General features: G+C 39.3%; 1 protein-coding gene across 6 annotated transcripts in view; it reads left to right on the forward strand.

The window, feature by feature from the left end:
* DHRSX (dehydrogenase/reductase X-linked) overlaps positions 1 to 26,710 on the forward strand; it is a 474,397-nt gene that overhangs the window by 414,317 nt on the left and 33,370 nt on the right. For 5 of the 6 annotated variants that reach the window (XM_069072875.1, XM_069072878.1, XM_069072874.1 and 2 more), the window contains one exon: positions 4,212 to 4,903. The exons of the other annotated variant lie outside the window; for it this stretch is intronic. In XM_069072875.1, coding sequence (XP_068928976.1) covers positions 4,212 to 4,415 — 204 coding nt within the window. In that variant the 3' untranslated portion in view covers positions 4,416 to 4,903. Of the gene's footprint in view, positions 1 to 4,211; positions 4,904 to 26,710 lie in introns of those variants that run through there. 6 annotated transcript variants of the gene reach the window in all.

A 26,710-nucleotide genomic window follows, 5' to 3' on the forward strand; every position in this document is an offset into this window, starting at 1 on the left:
GGACAGTGCTGTTGTTGCAGGGGTCTGGGAACCTTTCTGTTGGTTCAGAAGCCCTGAAGAAGGATTTTCTTGTTGTATGTTTACAGAAATCCTGGGAGAGGGTTTTGCTAATGTTTTCAGGGGTTCTAGGACTGTTCTACAGACAGGATGAATTAATGAAGGGACTGGCAATGTATCTTGTGGCCTTGCTAAGCCTTGTCTCCCCAGGAACTAAGATTGCTGAGAACTTGCCTCCTGTCAAGATGAAGAAAAGACCTCCATTTGGGTATTAAGTGCTGTGCTTAAACTTGATGTAACTCTGGGGTAGATTCAATTGTGATCCAGGGGTGGGGAACTTTTGACCTTTTTGTGCTTTGTGATGGACCAAATGGAGGTACAGCCTAGGGGTGGAGAAGTATTTAGAACAGAGACTTTGTAATTGATTGAATGATTGGAAGGTCCTGGGGTGGGGTAGTACTTGGAGATTATTTAATCACGCTTAGTAAATGCTGTATTTGGAATGATGTCATGTTTTGATCTTCTCTGTTCTTGGTTGGTCACTGAATAAAATGGAGAGCAGCTATGCTGGTATTCTGAACCTTGGGAAGTTGCCTTTCCTTGGCATTACATTACAACTTGATGGCTCCAGCCACTTTCTTCTAGTCTATAGCATAGATTGAAACATTGGAGGGAGTCCATTGCTCTTGCTCAGACGATATATTGTTTGAATTATGAAAAGTCAGTCATTTCCTTAGGTTTGGCCCACCTTCTACCAAAACTGACTCATTCAATAAGTATTTATTATGCACCTAATATCTGTTTGGCTCTATACTGAACACAAAGGAAAACATAACAAGCCCTGCCCTCAAGGAACTTGTATTCTGCTAGGTCACATTCCCCACATTTCATGAATTAGTTCATGAATTTCAGTGGCAAAAGAGTCCTGCCAGTCAGCCTTCTGGTGATCTCTTTTTTCTTTTCAGACTTACATAAACTAGTCTTTGAATGGCTGATATCCATTGTTGACCTGCATTTTACATCTTTATATCTTAGTAAGTTTTCTTAGAGCTTTAGCTCTTTTCTTTAAAAAAAAAAAAAAAGTTACATTATCATGTTCTTCAATACACAATGAAATATCAGACTTCAAGTCCAGAACAACATGCTTTCCTGGGCCAGGCCTTTGTGGTTATAGACTGTCTATGTTTAAGTTATTCCTTTCTTCTTTCTGGTTCTTCATTCTGCTCTTTTGCTATATACCTCTCCCAGTCCCCACCCATTATCAGAATCTTCCTCTCTAGAATCTTCTATATTCCTTGTAACTTAATCAGTGCATTCCTGCCCTTAATATCAGAGGTGAGAAGTTAATCATATCTATCAAAGACCCCTTTCCAATGTAACAGAGAGCTGGGCATGTACTCTAGTACCATGAATGAATGAATGAATGAATGAAATGCATATGTTAAGCACTTACTATGTACAAATCACCGTGCTAAGTGCTGGAAGTACAAATAGAAAAGCATGGACAAACTGATTCCAAGGAGCTTTCCTTCTATTGGTGGAGAAAACACCTATAGGGGATTGGGCTGCTAGTTATAGAGAAAGGTACCAAGGTCCTTAGGATGAGGCAGCAGAGCAGATGGTAATACGTCTTCTTTAATGTCATGTCTCCTGGTAAAATAATATCCACTTATGATGTTGAAACCTTTGGCCATGCCAAGAGCTTGGGGGTAAGAATATTCATTTTGGGGTCTTCAGTAGCTCTTTTGAGGACGCAGCTGCAGAAACAGTTGCTTGACATGCTGTTTCCTGGAGTGATTGCTACGAGGACTGGTCTGGAAGCAGCGCCAGTGGTCTGGGGTATGATGCTGTTCTGACTCGTGCGCTCACCCGCTTATTGGCACCAATAGCAGTTTGTATGGATGGTGGGCAGGAATGTAGGCCCAGAGCAACAGTGACAGTCTGTACCCTAATTGACAATTGGCATGCTATTGCCTACTTAAACCTGAGGACCACCACTGGAAGTCCAAGGAACACCTGATATTGGATGTGTTTCCAAAATTTGAGGCAAAGCCTTTTTCCTCCTTCCTCTGATAACCCAAAGAGTGGGTCCCTTTACATGGTTCATTCACCAGTCTTCCTCAACACCACCAACATCACCAAGACACCCTCAGTCACGAGGAGAGTTAAGAAGTTGTTGCAACATCCCTACAAATAAATGTCTCTCCCTCAGCAAGGGTGTAAACTACACTGATGCCCTTCCTAATCTTCATCCCTGTTACACTCACAAACCTTCTGTGTCTGCTGTGTGATCCCGTTGTGTGGGACAACTGCTTCTGAGACTCTTCAGTGAACAGCTAAGTAACTGGTGTCTGGTCAAGAAATGGACTCTAGCCCAGATGCTCTGCCCCCTTCTCCTAGGTCTGAAGATGATTGCACAAGCTTTTACCGAAGTGCTTAATGTGTGTTAGGGCACTTTGCAAAGCGCTGGGGTGACAAAGAAAAGCACCCAAAAAATCCTGCCTTGGAGGAGCTTACATTCTCTCTTTCTGTCTGTCTTTCTGTCTGTCTCTGCCTCTTCCTCTTTGTTTGCTCCCTCTTTCTTCCTCTCTCCCAAGTCAAGCTTGGGATGCATTGACTACTCACAGGTCCAATACAGTTCAGGAAGGAAACTTCAATTTGCTTAGTTTTGCCAACTTGGATTGACTTAATCTTCTGTGGTTACCTTGTAGCTCCTGGGAGCCTCCCTCTCTTGTGTCAGAAATCTTGAAGGCAAGGGATTCACCACCTGGGGATTACAGGTGTGGGCTTGTAGCCATGGATGGCCTCAAGGAACTTACATTCTTGTTTAAAAATTATTTATTTTTAGTTTTCAACATTCACTTCCAAAAGTTTTAAATTTTCTCCCCTTCCCTGCCCCTCCCTCCCTAAGATGGCTTGCAGTCTAATATGGCCTCTACATATACATTCCTATTAAACACATTTTTTCATGTTAGTTATATTGCACAGAAGAATTATAATGAAGGGGAAAAACCATGAGAAAGGAAAAAAAAAACAAAACTAAAAAAGAAAATGGACTTCTTTGTTCTACATTCCAACTCCATAGTTCTTTCTCTAGATGTGGCTGGTATTTTCTATCATGTGTCCTTTGGAATTGTTTTATGTTTTTGCATTGCTGAGAAGGGCTAAGTCTATTGAAATCAGTCCTCACACTCTGTGGCTCTTACTGTGTAAGGAACTTACATGCTAATGGGAGTGAGAACATGTGAATGAATTCCTTTGTACTAAGTAAAATGAACCTGTATTAAAGAGCCAATTACTTGGAGTATTATGGGTAGGCTTGCTTTTTCTAGGAACATCTCTATGTCCCCTAAAAGCATCTGGGCTGGCTATGACAACTTAGAATTCAGAAACAGAATATAGTAGAGGTATATGTAATGGTCCTTCTGGGGGATTCTTTAAGAGAGGATTGAAGGTGGGGAGAAAGATATTTTTAAATTATAATATATTCCTATATTCTAGCCAGATATTTCTAAATTAGTTGTTGTTTTTAATTTATCTTTCAGTTTGACAATCATGGCCTGTAAAAAGGTGAATTCTCAATTGTAACTTGCCATGTTATATTCAAAACAGGACCTTTTTGATGTCTTGATATTTCATCTCAGTGAAAAATATTGTTTGTTTAAATAGACTGAGCACTCATATGCTTCAAGTGAAATTAATGAGCATTTCTACTTAATAAAGAGTTGTAAAAATTGATAATTACGCTAGGGATTTTAAAATTCTTTGTTTGCTTACTGAAATGTATTAACCCAACATGTGAGAAACATACCACTGGGAGATTTATTAATGTATGCATATGCTCCAGAGAAAACTAACTTTAATAATGATGCTTTCCCTGAAGAACTTCTTATCACAGCCTACCAGCCCTGCATCAGAACCATATGTTTAACACAAAAACAATTGTATTATTAGTTGGAGTGCTGAACCGTAAGTAAAAAGACCTGGATTCCTGTCCTGACTTAGCCCTTAACTATGGGACCAATGGCAACTCGCTGAATTTCTCTGGGCCTGTTTTATCATTTGTCAAATAAAAGAGATTGGCCATTGAATACTCTTCCAGTTCCCAAAGTCTCTTTATTCTGTCGCTCTGCATCGTGGCTGTTTACTGGTGCTGTTTTGGCCTCTGCTCTGCAAGCTGACCATTTTCATCTTTAGTTTTTTTCTTCCCGCAGACTCCAGATGAAGGGGCAATCACATCCATCTATGCAGCTGTTGCGCCAGAGCTAGAAGGAGTTGGTGGCTGTTACCTTTATCATGAGAAAATTACTAAATCTTCTGACATAACCTATGATGAGGACCTACAGAGGAAGCTCTGGGCAGAAAGTTGCAAGCTGGTCAGAATACCTAATGTGATCAGCAAAGTCATCTCAACCTAATTGCCTCCTATTTGAAATCTTAGTGAATCTCCATGAATCTCATTAATCTTAAACAAGGTGTATGCTGAGCCTGTAAAACTTTATTTTTCATATGGACCTTGTGGCTTTAGCCTAAAGATTAAGGTTTTTTTTGGACTAAAGAGTGCCAGTCTGCCAGTAATTCCCTTAATTTATTCAATTTTCAATGGATCTGTAATTTTGTCAGTGTGGCTACAACCAGTCCATTTCTGCCTGCCCATCCTGTGCAATTCTTGTCAATGTTTTCCAATAAATCTGCGAATCTACCAGGGGGTCCAGGGTTATGGGAGGGAGGGAAACAATCCATCCATTGTGCTAGCTGCCTTCCTCTAGTTCTCTTGCCAATGCATGAAAACCAGAGTGGGGGGAAGAATCTCACACAGAACTGGGTAGGCTCTGATCCCCAAGCCAATAATCTGTTTTGTATTCATAATGTTTCAAGTTGTGATTAAATAATCTGTGATAACGAATCTCTGATATGGGTGTGTAATTTATTTTTTTCTGTAGGTCACCTCAAAGGAAAAGAGACTGATTTATCTTATGAATAAAAGGGCCATGGTGAGATGGTTGATCTGAACAGCTCTTTTGGGATGCCTTTTAATAGGATAGACCTTGTTTTGAATGTTGGAAAGCATTAAATTTTTACTAGTGCTTTCTGTTTTGTTTAGGATTTTTTTTTACTCATATAATAGTAAGTGACCCATTGTACCTATGGGCTTGCCTTTGACTGGATACATACAATTTCCATTGACTTTGGGTTTCTACACAAAGGAATGGTGTGAGGCCAACTCCATCATGTTGCTTTATTCAAGAAGGACAACAAAGATTTCATTGTAGCCTTCTAGCTACCAAAAATCACTGTGCAGCCACTGTAGTAGTAGTAGGCTAATACTGATGGCTGGCATCACCTTCCTGATGCCATGATCTCTTTGAGAACAAAGGACAAACCACAAGGCTGTTACTGAAAACTAGCGTTCTCAGCTAAGAACATTCTCTTAGAAAGCGCATCTGACTGACTAAACCTCTTTTTTTTCTTTTTTTTTTAATTAACAAGGAAACGTTTCTTTTTCTTTCTCTCCCACCTCCCTTTGTACCCCCTCCACCCCTGGGGGAAAAAAAAGGAAGGGAAAATGAAAAAAAAAGGGGGGAGGGAAGTATAGCAGCAAGCATCCGAGCCTACCCAGGATGGCTGCTAACACAGGTTCTTAGATCTGCTTTTCTAAAGGAAAGCAACTAAAAATGGGTTAACAATCTTACTTTAGTCATTTTCAGGAAGTGATCAGTGGATTCTTTCAAACCTCTATTTTGCCCTCTGGTTTAAAATATCAGGGCAATTTTCCTTGAGAATTTCTTGGAGGATAATTTCTAGGTTCTTCCTTTGATCATGGCTTTCAGGTAGTCCAATAATTTTTAAGTTATCTCTCCTGGATCTATTTTCCAGGACAGTGGTTTTTCCAACCAGATATTTCACATTGCCTTCTATTTTTTCATTTGTTTGGATCTGTTTAATAGTATCTTGATTTCTCATAAAGTCCCTAGCTTCCATTTTCCCCAGTCTAATTCTGAAGGAATGATTCTCCTCATTGAGCTTTTGAGATTCTTTTTCCATCTGGAAAATTAAGCTTTTTAAGGCATTCTTCTCCTCATTGCCTTTTTGAGCCTCTTTTGCCATCTGGGTTAGTCTATTTTTTAAGGTGTTATTTTCTTCAGTCAGGTTGTTGACTCTCCTTTCATAATTTAACAATCTTACTTTAATCACTCAAAAATATATCATTTTACCTAGTTCAGGGGAAAAAGTCAGCACCCTGAACTTCAGAGAATACAAACAGAAGTTACAATAGAAAATAACACAGTTCAGCAGACAGGGCTTCCAGCTGTCCGACCATTACATCCATACCTACTCAGTTACCAGAAAGGGAAGCACCAACATCTGGGTTTTCAAAGCTGGGGGTCTCAATGGCTGCCCAAAGTCTCATCTGGCCACATCACACAATTCTTCTCAAAGTGAACCCCAAAGCAAAACCTCACATCAGGGAATAAATAGCCTTCTCCTGGCTCAGAGAGCTTCACAACCCTTGTGACCCACTGCCCAATCACAAAGTAACAAGGTGTGGGCATTCCTGAAAACCAAGCCTCCTGCCACAGGCTGCATGTGACCACATTCAGCCTATTAGGGGGCAGAGCATATTTTCAAATCAAGGAAGATTCTCAGAGTCACTTAAGCCTATCAAAGGGCCAAGGGGCAGGGAAGATCTTCAGATCCCCATTCCCATAACAGGCAGAAAAGGAAAAGAAAGGAAGAAAAGAGAAGGGAAAAGAAGGGAAGGGACAGGATTCCTTCTCACCCCCACCTGTTAGAATACCTTAGTTCCCTTCAGAGTTCAGTTCAAGTACCACCTTCTACCTGAAGCCTTTTCTCCGCTCCCCAGCTGTTGATGTTTCCCTGGTGGGGAGGGGAATATATATAAATTTGTACATACTTTCATATATGCATGTTGTATGCTCTCATAAAACATGAACTACTTGAGGGCAGGCACTAATGGATAGACTGAGTCAGTATAATGACAATGACAAAGCTATCTAAATTAATTTACTTATTCATTGCAATACCAATCATATTATCAAAAGAATATTTTTAGAGTTTTTTTGCTCTAACATTTCACACCGTATACCAAGATAAACTCTAAATGTATATAATTTAAGTATAAACAAATTAGTAGAGCAAGGAAAAATTACCTTCCAAATCTATGGGAAAAGATCGCAGAAGATAAAATGTATAATTTTGATTGCATAAAAATAAAAGTTTTTGAACAAGCATATTAATCTTTTCCTTCCATACTTTTTTCCTTTCCTTCTTTCTTTTTCTTTCTTTTCTTTTCCACATATAGCTCCCATTTTAATGCTAAAATATAAAACTCTGAAACATCGATGCTATTGTCATCATTTTACACGTGTGAAAACTGAGGCTGAGAGAGGTTAAGTGACTTGCCCAGAGTCATGTATGTAGTAAGCCTTTATGGCAGGATTCAGACTGAGGTCATCTCAATTGCAGGTCCAGCATGCTATCCATTATCTTTCTATTTTAAAGCCTGAGATTTGACTCTCGTTTCTTTTTTTAAATTTTTTTCCAGCTACATGTGAAGACAAATTTTAATATTGATTTTTATAAAATTTCATGTTCCAAATTTTTCTTCCTCCTTTCTCCCCCTCTTTCCTCCCTAAGGTGGTAAGCAATTTGATTTGGGTTCTATATGTGCAATCATATAAAACATTCCATGTTGTGAAAGAAGAAACAGAACAAAAGGGAAAAAAATTTTTAATAAAGAAAGTAAAATTAGTGTGCTTCAATCTGTGAACTGACCTTGTCAGGTTCCCCCTCCTGTCCCCTGGATGTGGGTAACATTTTCCATCATGTCTTTTGGAATCATCTTGGATCATCATTCTGCTGAGAACAGCTAAGTCAATCCTAGACTCACTCATTTCTAAAAGACATTTGGAAACTAGATCAAGGAAGGCAAGCAGGTACACCAGAATCTTTTTATTTTCCTTTTAATCAATGAAAATGTACTAATGCCAATGTATCTTTGTACAGAATCCTATATTCTTTAGATCACTCTTGCTTTGTTTACTCTTATTTAACTAATAATTATGGAGCACCTACTACATTCAAGGCAAAGATATGTTAAAAATCGCCAAGTACTCTACTAGGCAATGGGGACACAAAGATGGAAATGTTCCTAATACTTACTTTTGAAAAGCTCTTTGGTGCACTGGATGAGACAAGGCCCCTAAGAATAGTATGTCACAAGGCAGAATTCAAAAGGGCTAAAGAGATTCAAGCAAATTGCTCTAAGAAATGTGTAGAAGGAGAGTTCTGTTTTAACCATGTTGAATTTGAGATATTTGTGGAGTGTGTCCAGTATGACATTGGAGATGCTGGACCAAATTTTAGCAGACTGATAAGGGTTAGATATTCAGATCTGGGAGTCATCTATTTAAAAGTAACAAATGAAACTACAGAATGAATGTGTGCTTGCCAAGAAAAAAGTGTAGATAGAGAATAGCTCTGTGAGGTAAGTAGCTCATTTATCCCCATTTTTCAGACAAGGAATGTGAGGCTCAGACAAATCAGATGCTTTGCCTAAAGTCATTTTGCCAGCCAATTAATAACAGAATATGAGTTGGATCATTCTTAATTCAGTGACCTTTCTGATACACCATCTTGCCTCCTTAAATCTAAGCCTCCACCCCTTCTAAACCACCCTAGATCTGTAGTTTTTATACCTCCTGCTTAAGCTTACTTCTCCCTGTGCCAAATGGCTCTCCCTACAGGTGTCGCTTCCTTTTCTACTAACATCTCTTCTCAGACATCCTAAAAATGACTCACAGTGTCATCAGCTCATGTAATTCAAGGAAGAACTGCAGTATTTCTAAAGCTCTGGAATTCCTTGTTCCAATCCCCATCCCTACCAAAGAATCAGGCCTTCCAGAACAAGCTACATCTCCACTGGAGGGTTTTAGGTGTGTCCTTGAGGAGTTAGGGGTACTTCTATAATGTCATGACTACAGCCATCATTCTACGGTCTTCTCCCCAATATCACTTACCAGTGATTAGCACCCCAGTTTCATTTAACTGATTAACTTCAATTAGCTTTTACTAAGGGATATTTACTGAAAATACCTAGCAAGAAACCAAAGCACAGTTCATTCCTCCCAACACCCAAGAGGACATTCTGATTGCCCTATACCACCTCAATCCATGGAAAAAATGGTCTTAAACTTAACATGATTACTGTAAAGCTTTTGCCCCAAGAAGTTGTAATGGAAATACAAATTTAAAGATCTTCCCTGCCCCTAGGCTAAAGTGCACCTGGAGCCTGGGGTGGGAGGCTTGTTTTTTAGTAGATACTTTTTGATTGGCCAGTGGGTTCAGAAGGTTGTTACATTCTCTGACCCAGGAGAAGGCTATATAAACCCTGATTTGAGGCTTTGTTTTGGAGCTCACTTTGAGAAGTGTTCTGTGATTTGATCAGAGGAGACTCTGAGAAGCCGTTCTTGAGAGCCCCCCGTCTTTGAAGAACCCAGATGCTGATTTGGTATGGATGTAATGGTTGGACAGTTTGGAAACCTGTCTACTTGATCTGTTTCTCTGTCTTGATAATTCTGTCTGTATACTCTGAAGTTTGGGGTGCTGACCTTTTCCCCTGAACTAGGTAAATGATACATATTTGATTGATTAAAGTAAGCTTGTTAACCCATTTGAGTTGCTTTCCTTTATCAAAGCAGATCCAAGAACCGGTGTTGGCAGCCACCCTGGGGACGCTGGGGTGCTTGCTGCTACGAAGTTTACTTCTAACTTTGGGGAAGCTGATAGAGTTCCTCCCTTGCTTGTAGAACATAGAATCTTGTCTTTAGGGTTTACCCATTGTTGGTCCTAGAACTGGTCTCTCTCTCTTTTTTAAGAAGATCATTATTTGTTTATTTTTAATTTCATTTTTAAAAATTGATCCCCCACACACACTTATTGTGAAGGCAGGAAATGTGATGTCAATCATACATATGAAGTCTTGAAAAACATTTCCATAATAGCCATGTCAGAAAAAACAAAAGCAAAGTAAGACTTTAAAAAGTGAAAAAAAATAAGCTTTAATCTGCATTTAATCTGAAAAACCCCATCAGTTCTTTCTCTGGAAGGGGATAGCATTTTTCATGATAAGATTTTTGGATTTTTTTGACTCATTATATTGATCAGAATAGCAAAATCATTCACACTTGATCATCATATAATATTGCTGTTACTATACACAATGTTTTCCTGGTTCTCTGAACTTCATTTTGTATGAGTTCATATAAGTCTTCCCAGTTTTTTCCAAAACTATGCTGCTCATCACTTCTTATAGCACAATAATATTCCATCGCAATGACATATCACAATTTTTCAGTCATTACCTAGTATCCCCTCAACTTCCAATTCTTTGCCACCACAAAAAGAGCTGCTATAAATATTTTTGTATATAGATCCTTGTCCTTTGATCCCTTTTGGGATACAGACCTAGTAGTGGTATTGCTGAATCAAAGGATATGCATAGTTTGGCTGCCCTTTGGGCATAGTTACAAATTACTCTCCAGAATGATTGAATCAGTTAACAATTCTAGCAATGCATTAGTATCTCAGTTTTTCTGCTTGCCCTCTAACATGCCATTTTCTTTTTCTGTCATATAAGTCTTTCTGATACGTGTGAGGTGATATGTTCATAATTGTTTTAATTTGCATTTCTCCAATCAACAATTCTTTAAAGCATTTTTTCATATGACTACAAATAGCTTCAATTTCTTCTTCTGAAAACTGTCTGTTCCTATTTTTTTTTAAAGCAATTGGGGTTAAGTAACTTGCTCAAGGTTACACGGCTAGTTATTTCTGGGTGTGGTGCTGAGTATCTGAGCCCAGATTTGATCCAGGTCATCCCGACACTGGAGCCGGTGCTCTTACTCTCTGAGCCACCTGGCCGCCCCTAAGCAATTGGGGTTAAGTAACTTGCTCAAGGTTACACGGCCAGGTGTTTCTGGGTGGGTGCTGAGTGTCTGAGCCCAGGATTCGATCTCCAGGTCTTCTCAACACTGGAGCCAGTGCTCTTACTCGCTGTGCTACCTGGCCGCCCCTGTTCTTATTTTTTTGACCAGTTATCAATTGGGGAATGACTTGTATTCTTATCAGTTTGACTCAGTTCTCTATTTATTTGAGAAATGAGGTATTTACCAGGGAAATTTGCTCTAATTTTTCTCCCCGTTCCCAGCTTTTCTTCTAATCTTGGCTGCATTGGTTTTGTTTGTGTAAAACCGTTTTTAATTTCATGTAATCAAAATTATCCACTTTATATCCCATGATCTTCTCTATCTCTTGTTTGATCATAAATTCTTACCTTATCCATATATCCAACAAAATTTCATGCTCCCCTGATATGCTTATGCTATCACCTTTTATTTCTAAATCATTCCCATTTTGATCATTTCTAGTATGAGATACTGGTCTGTACCTAGTTCATGCCAACCTGCTTTCCAGTTTTCCCAATAATTTTTTCCAAGAAGTAAATTCTTGTCCCAAAAGCTTAGATCTTGAAACAGCTAGGTGACACAGTGAATAGAGTATCAGCCCAGAGTCAGGAGGACCTGAGTTAAAATCTGACTTCAGACACTTAACACTTACTAGCCATGTGACCTTGGACAAATCTCTTAACCCCAATTGCCCTACCTCCCCCCCTCCAAAAGGAAAAAATACCAAAAGCTTAGCTCTTTGGATTTATCAAATATTAAATTGATATGGTCATTTACTGCTATGTATTATGTGCCAAATCTATTCCATTGATCTACCTCTCTATTTCTTAGACAATACCAGATTGTTTTGATGAATACCATTTTGTAATACAGCTTGAGATTTGATACTGCTAGGCCACCTTTCTTCACATTTTTTTTATTCCCTTGATATCCTTGACGGTTTTTTTTTTCTTCCAGATGAATTGTTATATTTTTCTATCTCTATAAAATAATTGTTGGTGGTTTGGTTGGTATGGCATTGAATAAGTAAAATAATTTGGGTAGAATTGTCATTTTGATTATTTTGGCTCAATTTACCCATGAGCAATTAGCATGTCTCCAGTTGGTTAGATCTGACTTAATTTGTGTGAAAAGTGTTCTATAACATTGTTCATATGGTTCCTGGGTTTGTATTGACAGGTTGACTCTCAAGTATTGTCTGCAGTTATTTTAAATGCATTTCTCTTTCCATCTCCTCTAGCTGGACTTTGTTGATACTGTATAGATGATTTATGTGTATTTATTTTCTATCCTGCAACTTTGCTAAAATTGTTAATTGTTTCAAATAGATGTTTTCTCTTTTTAAGAATTTTAATTGAGTATTTTATTTTTCTCCAGTTACATTGTAAAAACAATTTCTAACATTCATTTCTAAAAAATTGAGTTCCAAATTATCTGCCTATCTTACTTTGATTTTCAAAATCCTTTTTGAGTTTTACCATGGCCTGAGACCAATTCATATTTTTTCATAGGCTTTGAATGTTAGAGCTTTGACTTTGTTGTCTTCTTCTGAATGTGTGTATTGATCTTCCTTGTCACCATATTAATTATCAATAGTCAGAGGTTTTTGTTTTTTTTTTTCAATCATTTATTCATTTTCCCGGCCTATTACTTGACTTTGAACTCTTTGTTAAAGTAAGGTGGAGTGGAGGGTGCACTGTCCCAAGCTTCAGGGGTTTTGTTCAACTGTTTTGAGAGATAATTCCAGGGACCTGTGAGTTTTCAGTTCTTCTAGGGTGGTGTGATCTAAGGATAAATGTTTACCACTCTCCTGGCCTATGCTCTTATTGGCCCTGGAACTATGAGGAGTGTTTCCCCTTCCACTGTGGTGGCAAGCTCTGCTATGCTATTGCTCCTCACCCTGGGACGGCCACTCAGGACTGCAGCCCAGATCCAAATGTGGGCACAGCAACAGTCCTGCCTCAGTGCTAGCAAAAAGACCCCTGTAATCTCCTTCTGACCAAGTGTCCGACCCCTTTACCATCTGTGCCTGAGAGCTCCTGAATGAGATACTGTCATTGCTGCTGCCACTAATGATCCAGTCACTCCCAAGACCTTCTTCTGGTTTGCTGGGGCTGGAGTCACGCCAGCATGGCCTGCAGTAGACTGTATTCTACTCTTAGTCCTGTGCAATAGACCTTTCCTGCTGAGCTCTGTCTGGGACTGGAAATTTGTTTGACTCCATCTTCTTTGTGTATTCTTCTGCTCTAGAATTTGGTTAGAGTCATTTTAAAGGGATTTGGGAGAGAGCTCAAGCAAGTCCCTGCCTTTACTCCACCATCTTGGCTCTGCCTCTCTCCAACTAGATTTTTAGTTGATTTTCTAGGATTCTCTAAATATGCTATCATATCATCTGCAAAGAGTGATAGTTTTGTTTCCTCATTGCTTATTCAATTCCTTTGATTTCTTTTTCTTAGCATTTCTAGTACAATATTGAATAATAGGGGTGATAATGGGCATTCTTGCTTTACCCCTGATCTTATTGGGAAGGATTCTAGATTATCTCCATTGCAGATGTTTGCTGATGACCTTAGATAGATACTACTTAACATTTTAAGGAAAGCTCCATTTATTCCTGTGCTTTCTAATGTTTTTAATAGGAAGGACTGTTGTAAGTTATCGAACGTTTTTTTTTCAGCATCTATTGAGATAATCATATTTTTAATTGTTTTTGTTATTTATATGGTCAGTTTTGCTGATAATCTTTCTAATAGTGAACTATCTCATCATCCTTTGTGTAAATTCCACCAGGTGATAATGTATGATCTTTGTGAAATGTTTCTGTAATCTCCTTGACATTATTTTACTTTTATTTAAAATTTTTGCATCAATATTCATTAGAGAAATTGGTCTATAGTTTTCTTTATCTGCCATATTTGTGTTGCAAAAGGAATTTGATAAGTCCTACTCCCTTTTTTAATGTGAAAGTTCATTTTATTTTTATTTATTATGTTGTATTTTTATTCATTTTGTTAAACATTTCCAATTACATTTTTTCATTTTTTTGTAAATAGTATTTTTTCCAATTATATGTAAAGAGAGTTTTCACATTTGTTTTTTATAAGATTTTGAGTTCCAAATTTTTTTCCCCTTGCTTCCATCCCTCCTCCCTAAGATAGCAAGCAATCAAATATAGGTTATATATACTCAGTCACATAAATATATTTCCTCATTAGTCATGTTGTGAAAGAAGAAACAAAACCAAAGGGAAAAACCACAACAAAAACAAAAAAATGAAAACAGTAAGCTTCAATCTACATTGACTCCATTGTTCTTTCTCTGGTTGTGGATAGCATTTTCCATCATAAATCATTTGGGATTGTCCTGGATCATTGTATTGCTGAGGAGACCTAAGTTGATCACTCAGTGTTGCTATTACTCTGTACAGTGTTCTCCTGGTTCTGATCCCTTCACCCAGCATCAGTTCATGTAAGTCTTTGATCCCAGTCTCTTGATGACTGTTATATCAGGTTGTAAACTCTGGCATAGACTCTGGCTCCAGAACTTTTGCTCTATCAGTCTTTTGAAGCTCTCAGGGTCACAGGTTAGCATAGATCCATCTCTAATACTCCTTTACCTCTCACAGAGTTGCAGGGTTATGAGCTTGAGACTCCATGCCAACTCCAGGTGAAAGAGGCACTCAAACCCCTCCTCTACCCAGAGGCAAACAACAATTACTCCTTCTTTTTGGACAGGGGAGGAAGAAAATAGCTCTTTCTACCTTCCCCGCTCCCCCAATGCACTTCCATTTCTGTCTCTGCAGTTAATCCAAAGTCTTTCTCTTTGCCACACCATTAGTGGTCTTGAAATAGCCATACCTCTGAAGTGGAGAGCAAGGTCCCCCATTTCACATTTTTACATATTTCCGGAAGTATATACATCAGGCTTTCACACGTGGTTTGACGGCAAACCAGAACATGCCATATATACTATAAGCATGGGATTGCCATTGGCCAGCTCATCATTTATAAAGCCAAGCACAAGCAGCTTTCCAGAAGAATGCTACTATGAACAGCTTTTCAACGTTCTGATTACACAGTATAGTGAACACTTGCTTTATTCAATAACAAATCAGAGCAAAACAGTCACAGAAAGTCAAGGTACAGCATTCACAATGTTACAACTTGCCACAGAGAATCAAAATCCAGAATGCACAACAAATCATCACTAAAATGGCCACATAGTTTTTACCACAGTGGTCACAAAGTTTTGAACAAAGAACAATCATTTAGTAACTCAATCATTCAATCATCCTTAAGGAGGTTGCCTCCTTAAGGGACATGAAGTACAATAGTCAAAGTTCTCCACTCGTGGGGCACACTAAGTTATAAATCAATCACTTATTCAGTCACTTATTCACTATTCAATCATCAGAAAATACACAAGCCCTCCACCCCTAGGTCACTGGTAAATTACAATTTCTCAGTTAGTACACAGTATCCAAGTAAAGTCTTCTTTCAGCTTGACTCGGGGTAGTCTCAGATTCCCTGGATCCCCTTCCATGGTCCCAGGTCCTACCTGGATTCACCAAACTGTCCCCTGGGTTCAAAGGCAGACAGCTCCCAGGTCCTTGTCCAGCTCTCTGGGCAGGTCCTGCTCCACATTGGAGCTCACAGTGTCCAGTCCATCTCAAATCCTTCACAGTCTCTGTTCCTGGGAAGTCAAGGCTTAACAAAGCCACCAACAAGTTCATACAAAGTACCAGCATCACAGTCATGCTTCCTCAGTCTTCAGCAGCTCTGGCTGGCCCTTGGAAATCCTCAGCAGCCCTGTCTGGCCCTCAGAAATCCTAGTCTTTGGCAGCTCCCAGGAGAAGCTGTACCTCCCCAGCTATACATGCCGATGGTGAAGGAGTTCTCCTCTGACCCCTCCCCAGTGCCACTCCCATGACAATGACTGTATTTCATGCAGCTAACTAGTAAAATCATTGAATAATCAGATTTTGTATTCACCTTCTTGAGTCTCATTGTTGGGATTTGTATTGTACCTATTAAGGCACATGTAGCTCAGCTTTGAATGTCTGAAGATGTGGTAGACAAAGCTTTCATCCCAATACAACTTTGGCCATCACTGTACTGCCAATTAGAATGCTTTTGGGCGGCTAGGTGGTACAGTGAATAGAGCACCTGCCCTGGAGTCAGGAGGACCTGAGTTCAAATCTGATCTCAGACACTTAACACTTACTAGCTGTGTGACCTTGGACAAGTCAACCCCAATTGCCCTGCCTTCCCCCCTCCAAAAAGAAAAAAAAAGGAATGAGTATGAGAGAAGTGTCAGGTACACACACATCTGTTGCACACTCTATCTGAAGCCAGATGCCATTCAACTACAGACCATATATTTTATTACTTTACAGCAGCTCACATCGTAGGGTGGAGGAGGTTCCTGGTGTACTGAATTGCAAAGAGAACTGGCATTGTCCAAAATAGGATTCAAACTTGGTATAAAGAATATGAAAACTGCACTGGCATGCTAAACAAAGAAATCCATGGGGCATACTGTAAGAATAAGATCAGCAATGAAGGCCCAAACTCCTCTCTTCCCCAAGGGGTGAGGGGTGGGGAGGAGATATTAAATATCAACTAACAGCCACTCCCTGAGTCTATTTCCTGTCCCCAATAACATGAATCAACAGCAGCCCACATTTCTAGACTCTTCATTCCTTTCTCCTAATACCTGATCCTTCTAATTCTAGAAAAGAACTCTATAAAAACCCATCAGACTTTACTGATTGGGAATAGGGTGTCCTACCCCCTCCAGAGTCCTAGCAGATCTACCAAGGATCCCAGCAAGGTGCCCACTTCCATCAGAGGTACCAACAAAACTGATCGATCATTCTCCCTGACTGCCCTTCATTTTTTTAATCTCTCACCTCAATAAAAGTGGCTTGCTTTACTGTCTTATGAGCACCATATTTCTTTGGATAAGTCTTTAATATTCCAAACCTTGCTATGTCTAAATTGAAACATTTGGAAGGTGTATCTAACCAAAGAATATATACATACATATATGTAGTTAGCCTATATACACATGTATATATGTGCACACAAATATACATATATATTGCTAAAGGTCTGAGTTGTTGAAAAGTTGATGAACTGGGGGCGGCTACGTGGCCCAGTGAATAGAGCACCTGCCCTGGAGTCAGAAGCACCTGAGTTAAAATCCAGCCTCAGACATTTAACACTTACTAGCCATGTGACCTTGGGCAAGTCACTTAATCCCAATTGCCCTGCCTTCCCCCCTCCAAAAAAAAAAGCAAAAAAAAAGTTAATGAACTGGTGCTATAAACAAATTAATGGATTAACATATAATATGTAGAGATATGTAAATACAGCTATATATATACATACATATATATTACTGAGGGTCTGAGTTGTTCAAAGACTGATAACCTTATGCTATAAAACAATTTAATACCTACATTTCTTCTAAAATAGAAATAGCCACTTAATAAAATATGAGATGATGATTCTAGGTAGATTTTGAATATTTACAAAGAACTGGCAAGCAATTCACCTTCATTTTACCTTGCAGAGTGATAGAACATTTTTCTTGGGTTGACTTACTTATGTGCCAGAAAATAAATATTTATTGTAAAAGATACTAGATCATTTTATTAAAATTTAATATCTTTACCTGAGCCCTAGATTGACAAAGAATGCTATCAAGTCAGTATTTTGCTGATTTGAGGTTCAAATTATGTGTACAAATGTGTATATACATATATATGTATATATATATATATATGCAATAGGAAGAATGCAGTATTCTTCAAAAGTGAATGTTTCAAGTAGCTAAAACTTACCCTTTTAAATGCTGCATTTTTTTTTCTGCGTCATTGACTATACTATGCCTAGGACAATCTCCCTCTCTTCATTTGTTGAGTTTTAAATAATTGGGAAATGATTTTATTGTTGTGACAAATATAACTATCTCTTCTTTGAAGTCCAACCCATATTACCTTCTCCATCAAATCCCTTTTGATCTTCCCAGCCCTTGGTGAAGGCTTATTTCCTCTCAGGTCTCACACAGAACTTTATATCTCTCTATGAATCATATCATTAGGAATCACATTACTTTTATTTTAGTTATCTGTGATTATGTCTACTTTCCCTACTAGATTACAACCTCTAAGAAATAAGCACCATTAATTCCCCTAGTATTTATTACAGTATTCTATACCTAATAGCTGTTTGATAAATATTCATTGAATTGATTGTTTTGAGACTCGTTCTAGTATGACATGGGAGAAGCAAGTGAAAGGACAGTGCTTATGCCTCCCCAGAGGAACGTCCTAACCTGGGGACATGTACAAAATGCACCCTGTTTGTACCCTAACCAAGAATGACAAAAAAAATTTAAACAGGTGAAATGTGAATTGGGGAGAGTGGCAGTTGCCTCATGCAAGTGCCTAAGGAGCCCTCGATGATACCTAATAGAAGTGCCTTGCTCCCAGATTTGCAGCATGTGTAGACATTCCGAACCTAGTTACTGTTTGCCAATGAATGATGTAATGAAGAGGAGTCTTTCTGATTGACTATGGCAGGGGTGGGCACCTGCAAGCTCAAGGCCACATGTGGCCCTCTAGGTCTGTGATGCACAAATTTATTAGGACATTCTGACATTGCTCAATATGCCTGCAATCTGACTCTAACTATTCTTATTCTGAGACAGATATTGAAGGACTGTTTGTGATGTTTGCTTTCAGGAAGGGCTGGCCACTCATCCAGGAACCAAGCATTTGTAAACAGCAATGCTCTCAAGGATGTTTTGAGAACAGCTCCTTTCCACTGATCACCGAATTTAATTGGCAAAATGCCTTCTTGATTAGAAGAAACTACTAAAGGTGGGAAGTCCTGAGACATCTTTGGGAGTCTCCCCACTGGTAGGGACATGTAGCCCAGGATCTTCCTGTTGGCACTCTGGAGGCTGGTCAGCCTCTCTAGTTGCATGTTCCAGATGTAGATAATTCCCCCATCCCCAGCAGTGCTGATCAATTGTGGTAAGATTAGATAACTATTGAGATTTATTGATGGTGACTTAACTATTGGGATTTATTGGTTGTGATGTAACTATTGGGATTTACTGATTTAACATAACTATTGGGATTTACTGATTTTGACACAACTATTAATACTTATTGAGACCTTTATTATCATTATAAATAAATACTAGTAATCAATATATCTATTTATATATCTATCTACCTACCTGCCTATCTATTTCAAACTTGAGACTGTCATTTCTGAACCAATCTGAACTGAAACTAAATTAATCTACAGCAAATAAGGTTGCTTCACAATACATGGTGCAGCCCTTTGACTGAATCTAAACTTCACAGAACAAATCCCCTTAACCAAAGAATTTGTTTTGTAAAACTTGGACTAGTCAAAAGGCTGCATCCAAGGATGTAGAAGGCCATGTGTGGCCTCAGAGCTGCAGGTTCCCCATCTGTGGACTATGGCATCAGAACTGAGATGTCCCCTAAAGTTGGCTAAAGGTTTTTTGTTTGTTTTGTTTTTTTCAGCCTGGATGGCATGGGAAGGACAAGTTGTGGACTTCTAGGTATGGGAAGGGCCTCAGTACCTTTCCCACCTGGAGCCATCATGAACCTATGAGCTCATGATTGTTCTGTCTATGCTCCCCTGCCCTAGGTGAAGGAATATGGAGATGGCTATAATTTTGTGAGCTTCAAAGGTGAGAAGGGCAGCAAGGGAGCCAGAATTCATGCCAAGATTGGCTGAAATCCTGATAGAGAGGACGCAAGTCTCAAAGTCCCAAGACTCTTCCTGGCCCAGTCTTGCAGTAGCTAATCTACCCATGAGTCATTTTTCATTTGGAAATGAACTTAGTATTATGAACGCTATGTAGAAACCACATAAGTCCACATCCACTTTTTCTCTAGGAACTAAGATGGTGTAAAGGAGATAATGCCCCCCGGGTGTTAGGGGAAAAGGTTTTTAACTTCTGATTTTGCTCTCTATTCATAGTAAATATCCTTTTCATAGGAACTAAAATATATATTTTTTTAAAGTTTGTTGAATTGTTGATTCTTCTCATGGCTAAGATGCTTAGGGTGTAAAGAGTGAGGATCCTCTGCCATGATCCAGCTTCTTCCAGCTCGAATGCATTTGTTGTTGAACGCAAAAATCTGTTTTTAAAACCTATTTTTTTCTCTATTAGACAAACCATCTCTTTCTTAGCCATATCCCTTCCTTCTGACTGGCATCCCCTTCTCGCTTCTTTGTCTCTTTGAAGGAGTCTCTTATACCTGCGATTTTCTTTTTAAAACTTTTTCCAATGAAAAAGCATTTTTTAATTTATTTTTTGTCTCTCATTAACCACTGATGGAATCCTAATAAAAATGCCCCCAGTTCCAACATTCTAAGTCTCTTATGGGCCTTATTGAGCAGCAGGCATGTTCTGATTTAACCACACAATCCAGCTTTAACCACACCTCAGGTACCCAGACTCAACAGAGCCACTGGCCCTAGCTAGCCACTGCCCCCAGATCCAATTCACATATTTGAACAGGTGTGTTCTTTTACTCAGCCACAATCATATCATCCAGTTAGCCCAAGAGAGGACCACAATACCTAACTATCCATCTTGACCAGACAGGACCACAGTAGCTAGCCAAGCAGAAAGAAGCATGGCCAGGATGTTTGACCACCAAACCATAGAAGGGACCCTTCCTCTATAACTTAATCCCTTAATAAACCCCTCCTGCCTTTTTCATATTCATAATTTCTATTGTATAATCAGCATCATTACACTATCGGTTTCCCTGTGTTGTCTTCCTAAGTTGCTGGTTCCTCTTGGAACCTAGCCGCTTCTGAAGGTCGTCGATCTCAATAAATGTCTGTACTTGGATTAGAGGTGGTTGACTGAATTCGTAAAATGGTTCTGCCACAACACATCATGAAACCACAACAGTTTTTGGTGTCCCTGGCTGGGCAGAGTTTCTGACTCTGACCCCCTTCCTCATGAAGCAGAATCTCTGACACTCCCAAAACCTCAGCACCACTCTCCTTGTAACAAACTAAAACTAAAAACCTAAAGGCAAAAAATTAAGCTCTCGATAGTCAGCCACCTAGTCTGGCAAAGCAAACTCTTACCCTGGGGCAACAGTAATGTCCAAAAATGTCATACCTGGAATTTTCTACCTCAGAAACTTACCATCTGGAAACTTCAGTATTCTGGCTAAAAGTGCAATCCCAAAGTGGAGTTTCCTGAAGGCTAAGGGAGATAAATACTGATTTACTACAATTTCTAGCTCTGGAACACATTCCCTTCTGCCTGTCATGCCTGGAATTATTAAAAAAAAACATCATATCCAAAACTCTTTGTGCACTACTGCTGCCAACCCCAGTCTGACTTCACTGTGCCCACACTGAAAAAGTATGCTTCCTCTATAAAAGAAACAAATCCAGTACTTGGCATGTTTATATCCAAAGAATTTAGCTGAATATCAACTGATATGTGTCTTAAACAAAATAATGTTTTCAAACAGCTGGTACCACATATCCCAAAGCAGACAAGTGTGAAGAGATGTATCAAAAGTGTTTGATTCTGAATCAAAAGATATTGATTCAAATCCTATCTGGGTCACATAGTCTCTTGTAAATTTGGGCAAGTCACTTAAGCTCTCCGGGCCTCAGTTTCCTCATATGTAAGCTGAGAGGGTTGTACTAGATAAACTATTATGTCACTTCTTGCTGTGATCCTAGGATTTTATGAATAAAGGAGTATGTAAGCAGGGAAATTGGCCAGGAGTCCCCCAAATGCTCTTGACAGAATTATAGCGTATACAATTTGTCCAAAAGGGATATTTCCAGTTGAGTTAGTCATTAAGTATGGCTACTTGCTAAGGGACATATTGCTTTGATTTTTTTTTCTTTTCCTCATGACTCTAGGACTAGACATGAAACATTCCACTTCTCAGACAGCTTTCTCCTTGATCTAGAGTTGTCCAATGCTAGATGTAATTATGATTCTGCTTATACTCATTATGTTCCCTGTGACTCAGTGGTTGTATCCAAAATGAGAGTCCACTGAGAGTCAGGAGGATGGATTATAGTCAAGCTATGTGTTCATACATAGTAGAGCTAAAAGAGTTTTGGAAAAAATATCTGTCTTTCGGGACACGTCTCTTTTAGGATGTGTTTTTCCTTCCTTGAACTACCAGCAAAGTGGGGAGGAAGTTACTCTCCACTGAACCACTTCCTGGTCCACTGTAAAAGAGAGTTGTGTCTTGAGCACATGGCAACAAGAGACACATTTGTCTAGAGAAGCCTAGAACTAGACTTTAAATCCGTGTATTCTTCATTTTGTTCTTGACCTTCAGCAAAGATAATTGATTAGTGATGGACATTTCTAGCCTTGTTGGTAAGCAGCTAGATGACTCAGAGTGGAAAGGACCTGGAATCAGGAAGACCTGAGTTCAAATCCAGCCTCAGATACTTACTAGCTATGTGACCCTGAACAAGTCACTTAACCTCTATTTCACTAAATCCACTGGAGAAGCAAATGGCAAATCACTCCAGTATCATTTGCCAAGAAAACCCTATAGATAGTAGGGTCAACAGGGTCACAAAGAGTCAAGATATGACTAAACAAACAACAAATCCTCTTGATAAGCTTGTGGATGAGTGCCATGAGTTTGGGATGGAGATACCTATATACTTCTCAGAGCTGAAAAACCTCACTGCCAAGAATAAATTATATTTCATGGACAGAAGAAAACCATGCCCCGTCTGGTCAGGGGATCTGGCCCTTCTGAGTTGTTCAGTAGGTCTGCTAAGGTGAAAGTGAAATATCTCTTCCGGAATTTCATAAGGGACTTTTACCTTCAAGGAGAGCAGGGCTCTGTTTTCAATGTTTTGCATTATCTTATTTGTAGTGCATGTTGTCTTTCAACATGTTTCTATCCAAGGAATTTTGTTGAATATCAATTAATTTGTTTTTTAACTTAGTGTTTTCAAATAACTGGTCCTGCATACCCCAAAGCAGACATGTGTGAGGAAATGTATGAAAAGTGCTGGATTTAGAATCAAAAAGTCTGGGTTCAAATTCTATCTCTGTCACATACCATTTAGTGAATTTGGGCTAATCACTTAACTTCTCTGGGCCTCAGTTTCCTTATCTGTAAACTGAGAAGACTAGAGTCTTTTGTGTCATGTACAGTTTTGGTGATGGAGGAAAAAAAAGCAACAGCTCTCCTCTACCCACGCATATATTATAAAAGGAGTCCCTTTCTAGAAGGAAATGTTATACACATTTTGGGGTGACATCATACCAGATTTTTCTTTTAGTGGTTTCTCTGGAATTATTCTGGAGTAAGAATTGAGTCAGAAGGGGTCAGGAGTCAGCATCCCTCCCCTGTGACCTCACCCCAGATGAAGTTGGATCCGTGTGAATTCGTGGCCCCTTCTCTTGTTGGGTGCCCCTAAGCTCCAGAGTCCAACAATGCTAGTGTGTTGGCGAACCACCTAAAGACCAAGGATAGCGCATATAATCATTTCACACAAGTGGCAAATGTTTTCATTAGGATTACAAATGTAGGAAGCCAGGTACGTGGCTCCTGAGGAGGTGACAAGATGTCTCGTAACAAGACAAAACACACACACACACACACACACACACAAAACCCCTTAGCACTCCACCACTCACCTGGAAAATGCACCGGCACTTGCCAGATGCTGCAAATTCCCATGCTGAAAAGCCCCGACTACGAGTGTGATTTGAATCTTGTACGATCCTGGCCTTTTTCTCATTACATGACAGCACTTGTGTTCCAGCTCCGCCATCAGAGACAGAGAAACAGACTCTAAAAAAGTGAACATGCACTACTAGTCATCGGATCATAAAATTCCCCTTAGTCAGGAGATGTAGTGTCTTTCTGGCAGTTTTAAGAATGTCACAGATGGTTGGATTAATTTAGCTGTAGTGGTGATATCTAAAAGTTCTGGGGAGCTCCAGACCCTGAAGCACAAAGCTAATGTAAGGGCTTTTGGTAGGGTTCTATCCCTTATCTATTCCCTCCCACTCTTACCACCCCTCCCCCAGGGCTCTCTATGCATTGATTATGGGCGTACATTATCTGATCCCAAGGGAGATTGCCTCCATCATAAAACAACTCTGTTATATTTAAGAACTCTTGTATATATGAGTATAACTCTGTTATATTCTTTGCTTTCTGTAGAGTCTATGAGTTTTCCTTCGGACCATCAGTAAGTAGGACTACCACAGAACATGTCAGAATAAAAAGAAAGCTTTTGCTAGCTCTGTTCTGAATATCCATTTCATTTTAAATGCATACTTAGAGTACAATAATGGAATCTGGCTCTCTTATCTGGGCCAGAGACTCCCTTTGATGATGCAAGGTCCATTGAGGGCAGAACTCATTTGTTATTTAGTCTCTGAATCTCTCTCAATGGTCAGTACAATCCTTTTAAAAAAGTTGGTAGTTAATGTTTATTATATGAATAAATAATTGAGTGAAAGAACAGTAGAATACTACATTTTTAATTAAAAAATGTTTTATTGGTGGTCTTTCTTGGACAACACTGTAAATTCCCAGTGACTACCCAAATACACACACACACACACACACACACACACACACACACACACACACCCTAGAACCTTCCCTTGTAAAAAAATCAGCACATTGGCTTAGGCTAACAATGTATGCCTCAGTCTATACCTTTTGTCTACCACCTCTCTACAGAGTGTAGGGAGTAATACTTGATACTACATTTCTTCAAAAGCAAATGTGATTCTTTAACCAGACACTGACCTCTCATTTAAGCAAAGGACAGGAACAGGACACATGATAAAAAAAATATCCTTTCACTGCTGTTCTACAAGCACTCTTGTGATCTAGAAAGCATCCTTTCTCCAACCAGGTGTATGGTTTGACCTCTTGGTGTCTGTAAAATGGGGATAATAAAATACATGCCTTACTGTGAGGCTTCCCTGAAAAACAGCCTATGTGAAAGTGCTTTTAAAAAGATCAAAGTCCTCTCAGAGCATAACCTATGATGGTATAATCTATTTCCACACTCTTTTAATTGATGTTATAGAAACAGCAACATTCAGTTGTGATTGTGATTTCTGCACTTGAATCATTCACTTGTTTCACAAAGGCCACCAACCTAACTAGCCCAGAATTGGTGCTTTGGTTCTTAACCTTGACCAGATTGAAATGGGTGACCTAGAAGAAAGACTCTATGTCCCTAATTAGGAAGGCCTGGAGCTCTCTTGTCCCCATGGGTCTCCTAACAATTAGGCCCTTTCTTTCCCAGCCTGAAGCATCGCCTTTTGATGAGAGATCATTGTAGGATGAAGCCCCAGTAGGAAAGGAATGGCAAAAAATCCACTCCCTCTGCTGGAATTTTGCAAATGATCTTGCTTTCAGTTTCCATGGCTTAGATCCCTCTGGTTAAACTTTTCTTCAGCCAAATCTGGGCCCTCTTTGAGTTTCCTGTCTACACATATTTGCATTTCTATTCATGCAACAATTGGATGTATTTTATACTTGCAACCTTTCTGGGCATCTATGTATCAGCACAGTGTCAGTGAGACTAGTGGAGGCAGGAATCTTTTGAATACATGTTGGGTCATCCCTAAGTGGCATAAAAAAAAAAGATACAAGAGAAATAGTTTAGAGCAGGAGATGTTAATCCAGAGTCCAGAGAGAAAAATTCTGGGAAATAAATTAAGTGACTTAAAATGATAAAGGGGGCAGCTGCTAGGTGGTGAAGGAGATAGAATGCTGGGCCCAAAGTCCAAAAGACTCATCTTCTTGAGTTCAAATATGGCTTCAGACAGTACTAGCTTGTGACCTTAGCAAATCACTTAACCCTGTTGGCCTCAGTTTCTTCATCTATAAAATGAGTTGGAGAAGGAAATGACAAACCCATCCAGTATCTTTGCCAAGAAAACCCCAAATGGGGTCACAAAGAGTTATACATAACTGAAGAAGAACAAAAAAGTGATAAAATCTAGCATATTATGATACCAGGGCATTGTGTTTCTGGAAGTTAATGTTCAAGTTGTCTTCTCCACATTTGATGTAATATCTACCTACCCGCAAAAATGACAACCAGAACTTCCATTTTCATAATGGTTTAAGATGACCTCGGAACAGATAGCACAAATATCATCCCCTCCATTTTATGGATGAACAAACTGAACTCCCACAAAGGACAAGGGTCTTGTTCAAGGTCAAATAGTTAGGAAGAGCAGAGCTGGAACTCGAATCCAGTTCCACTGATACAACCTCCATTGTTATTCCCCATCTTGGCCCGAAGCTTATATGACCCTCTCTGAGTATTTGTGCACTCTGCCTTCCCCACTAACCTAGGTCCTTAAATCTATATAGAATCACCAAGCCTATAGAATCATCCACAAATCCTTTGTGAAGTCAAGATACCAAGAAAAGAGTGTATTGAGTGCCTGCAAGGCGCCAAACACGGTTCCAAATGCTATAAGAATAGTAATGCTGCAATCAATCAACAAGCAATTTTTAAAAACTTCCTGTATGCCAGGACATTGAGACCTTGTCCTCAAGAAGTTCATACGCTGGGTGGCATCAAACATATGCCTATGAAGAAAGAACCCACAAAACAAAACAGTATATGATGAATCATATAGGTTTTGGGACGCAGAAGAGAAAG

Source organism: Petaurus breviceps, unplaced genomic scaffold (genome assembly GCF_028583685.1).
Source record: "Petaurus breviceps papuanus isolate PSGF00001 unplaced genomic scaffold, PetGlider_PUasm1.0 90849, whole genome shotgun sequence".
Classification (NCBI taxonomy): Eukaryota; Metazoa; Chordata; class Mammalia; order Diprotodontia; family Petauridae; genus Petaurus; species Petaurus breviceps.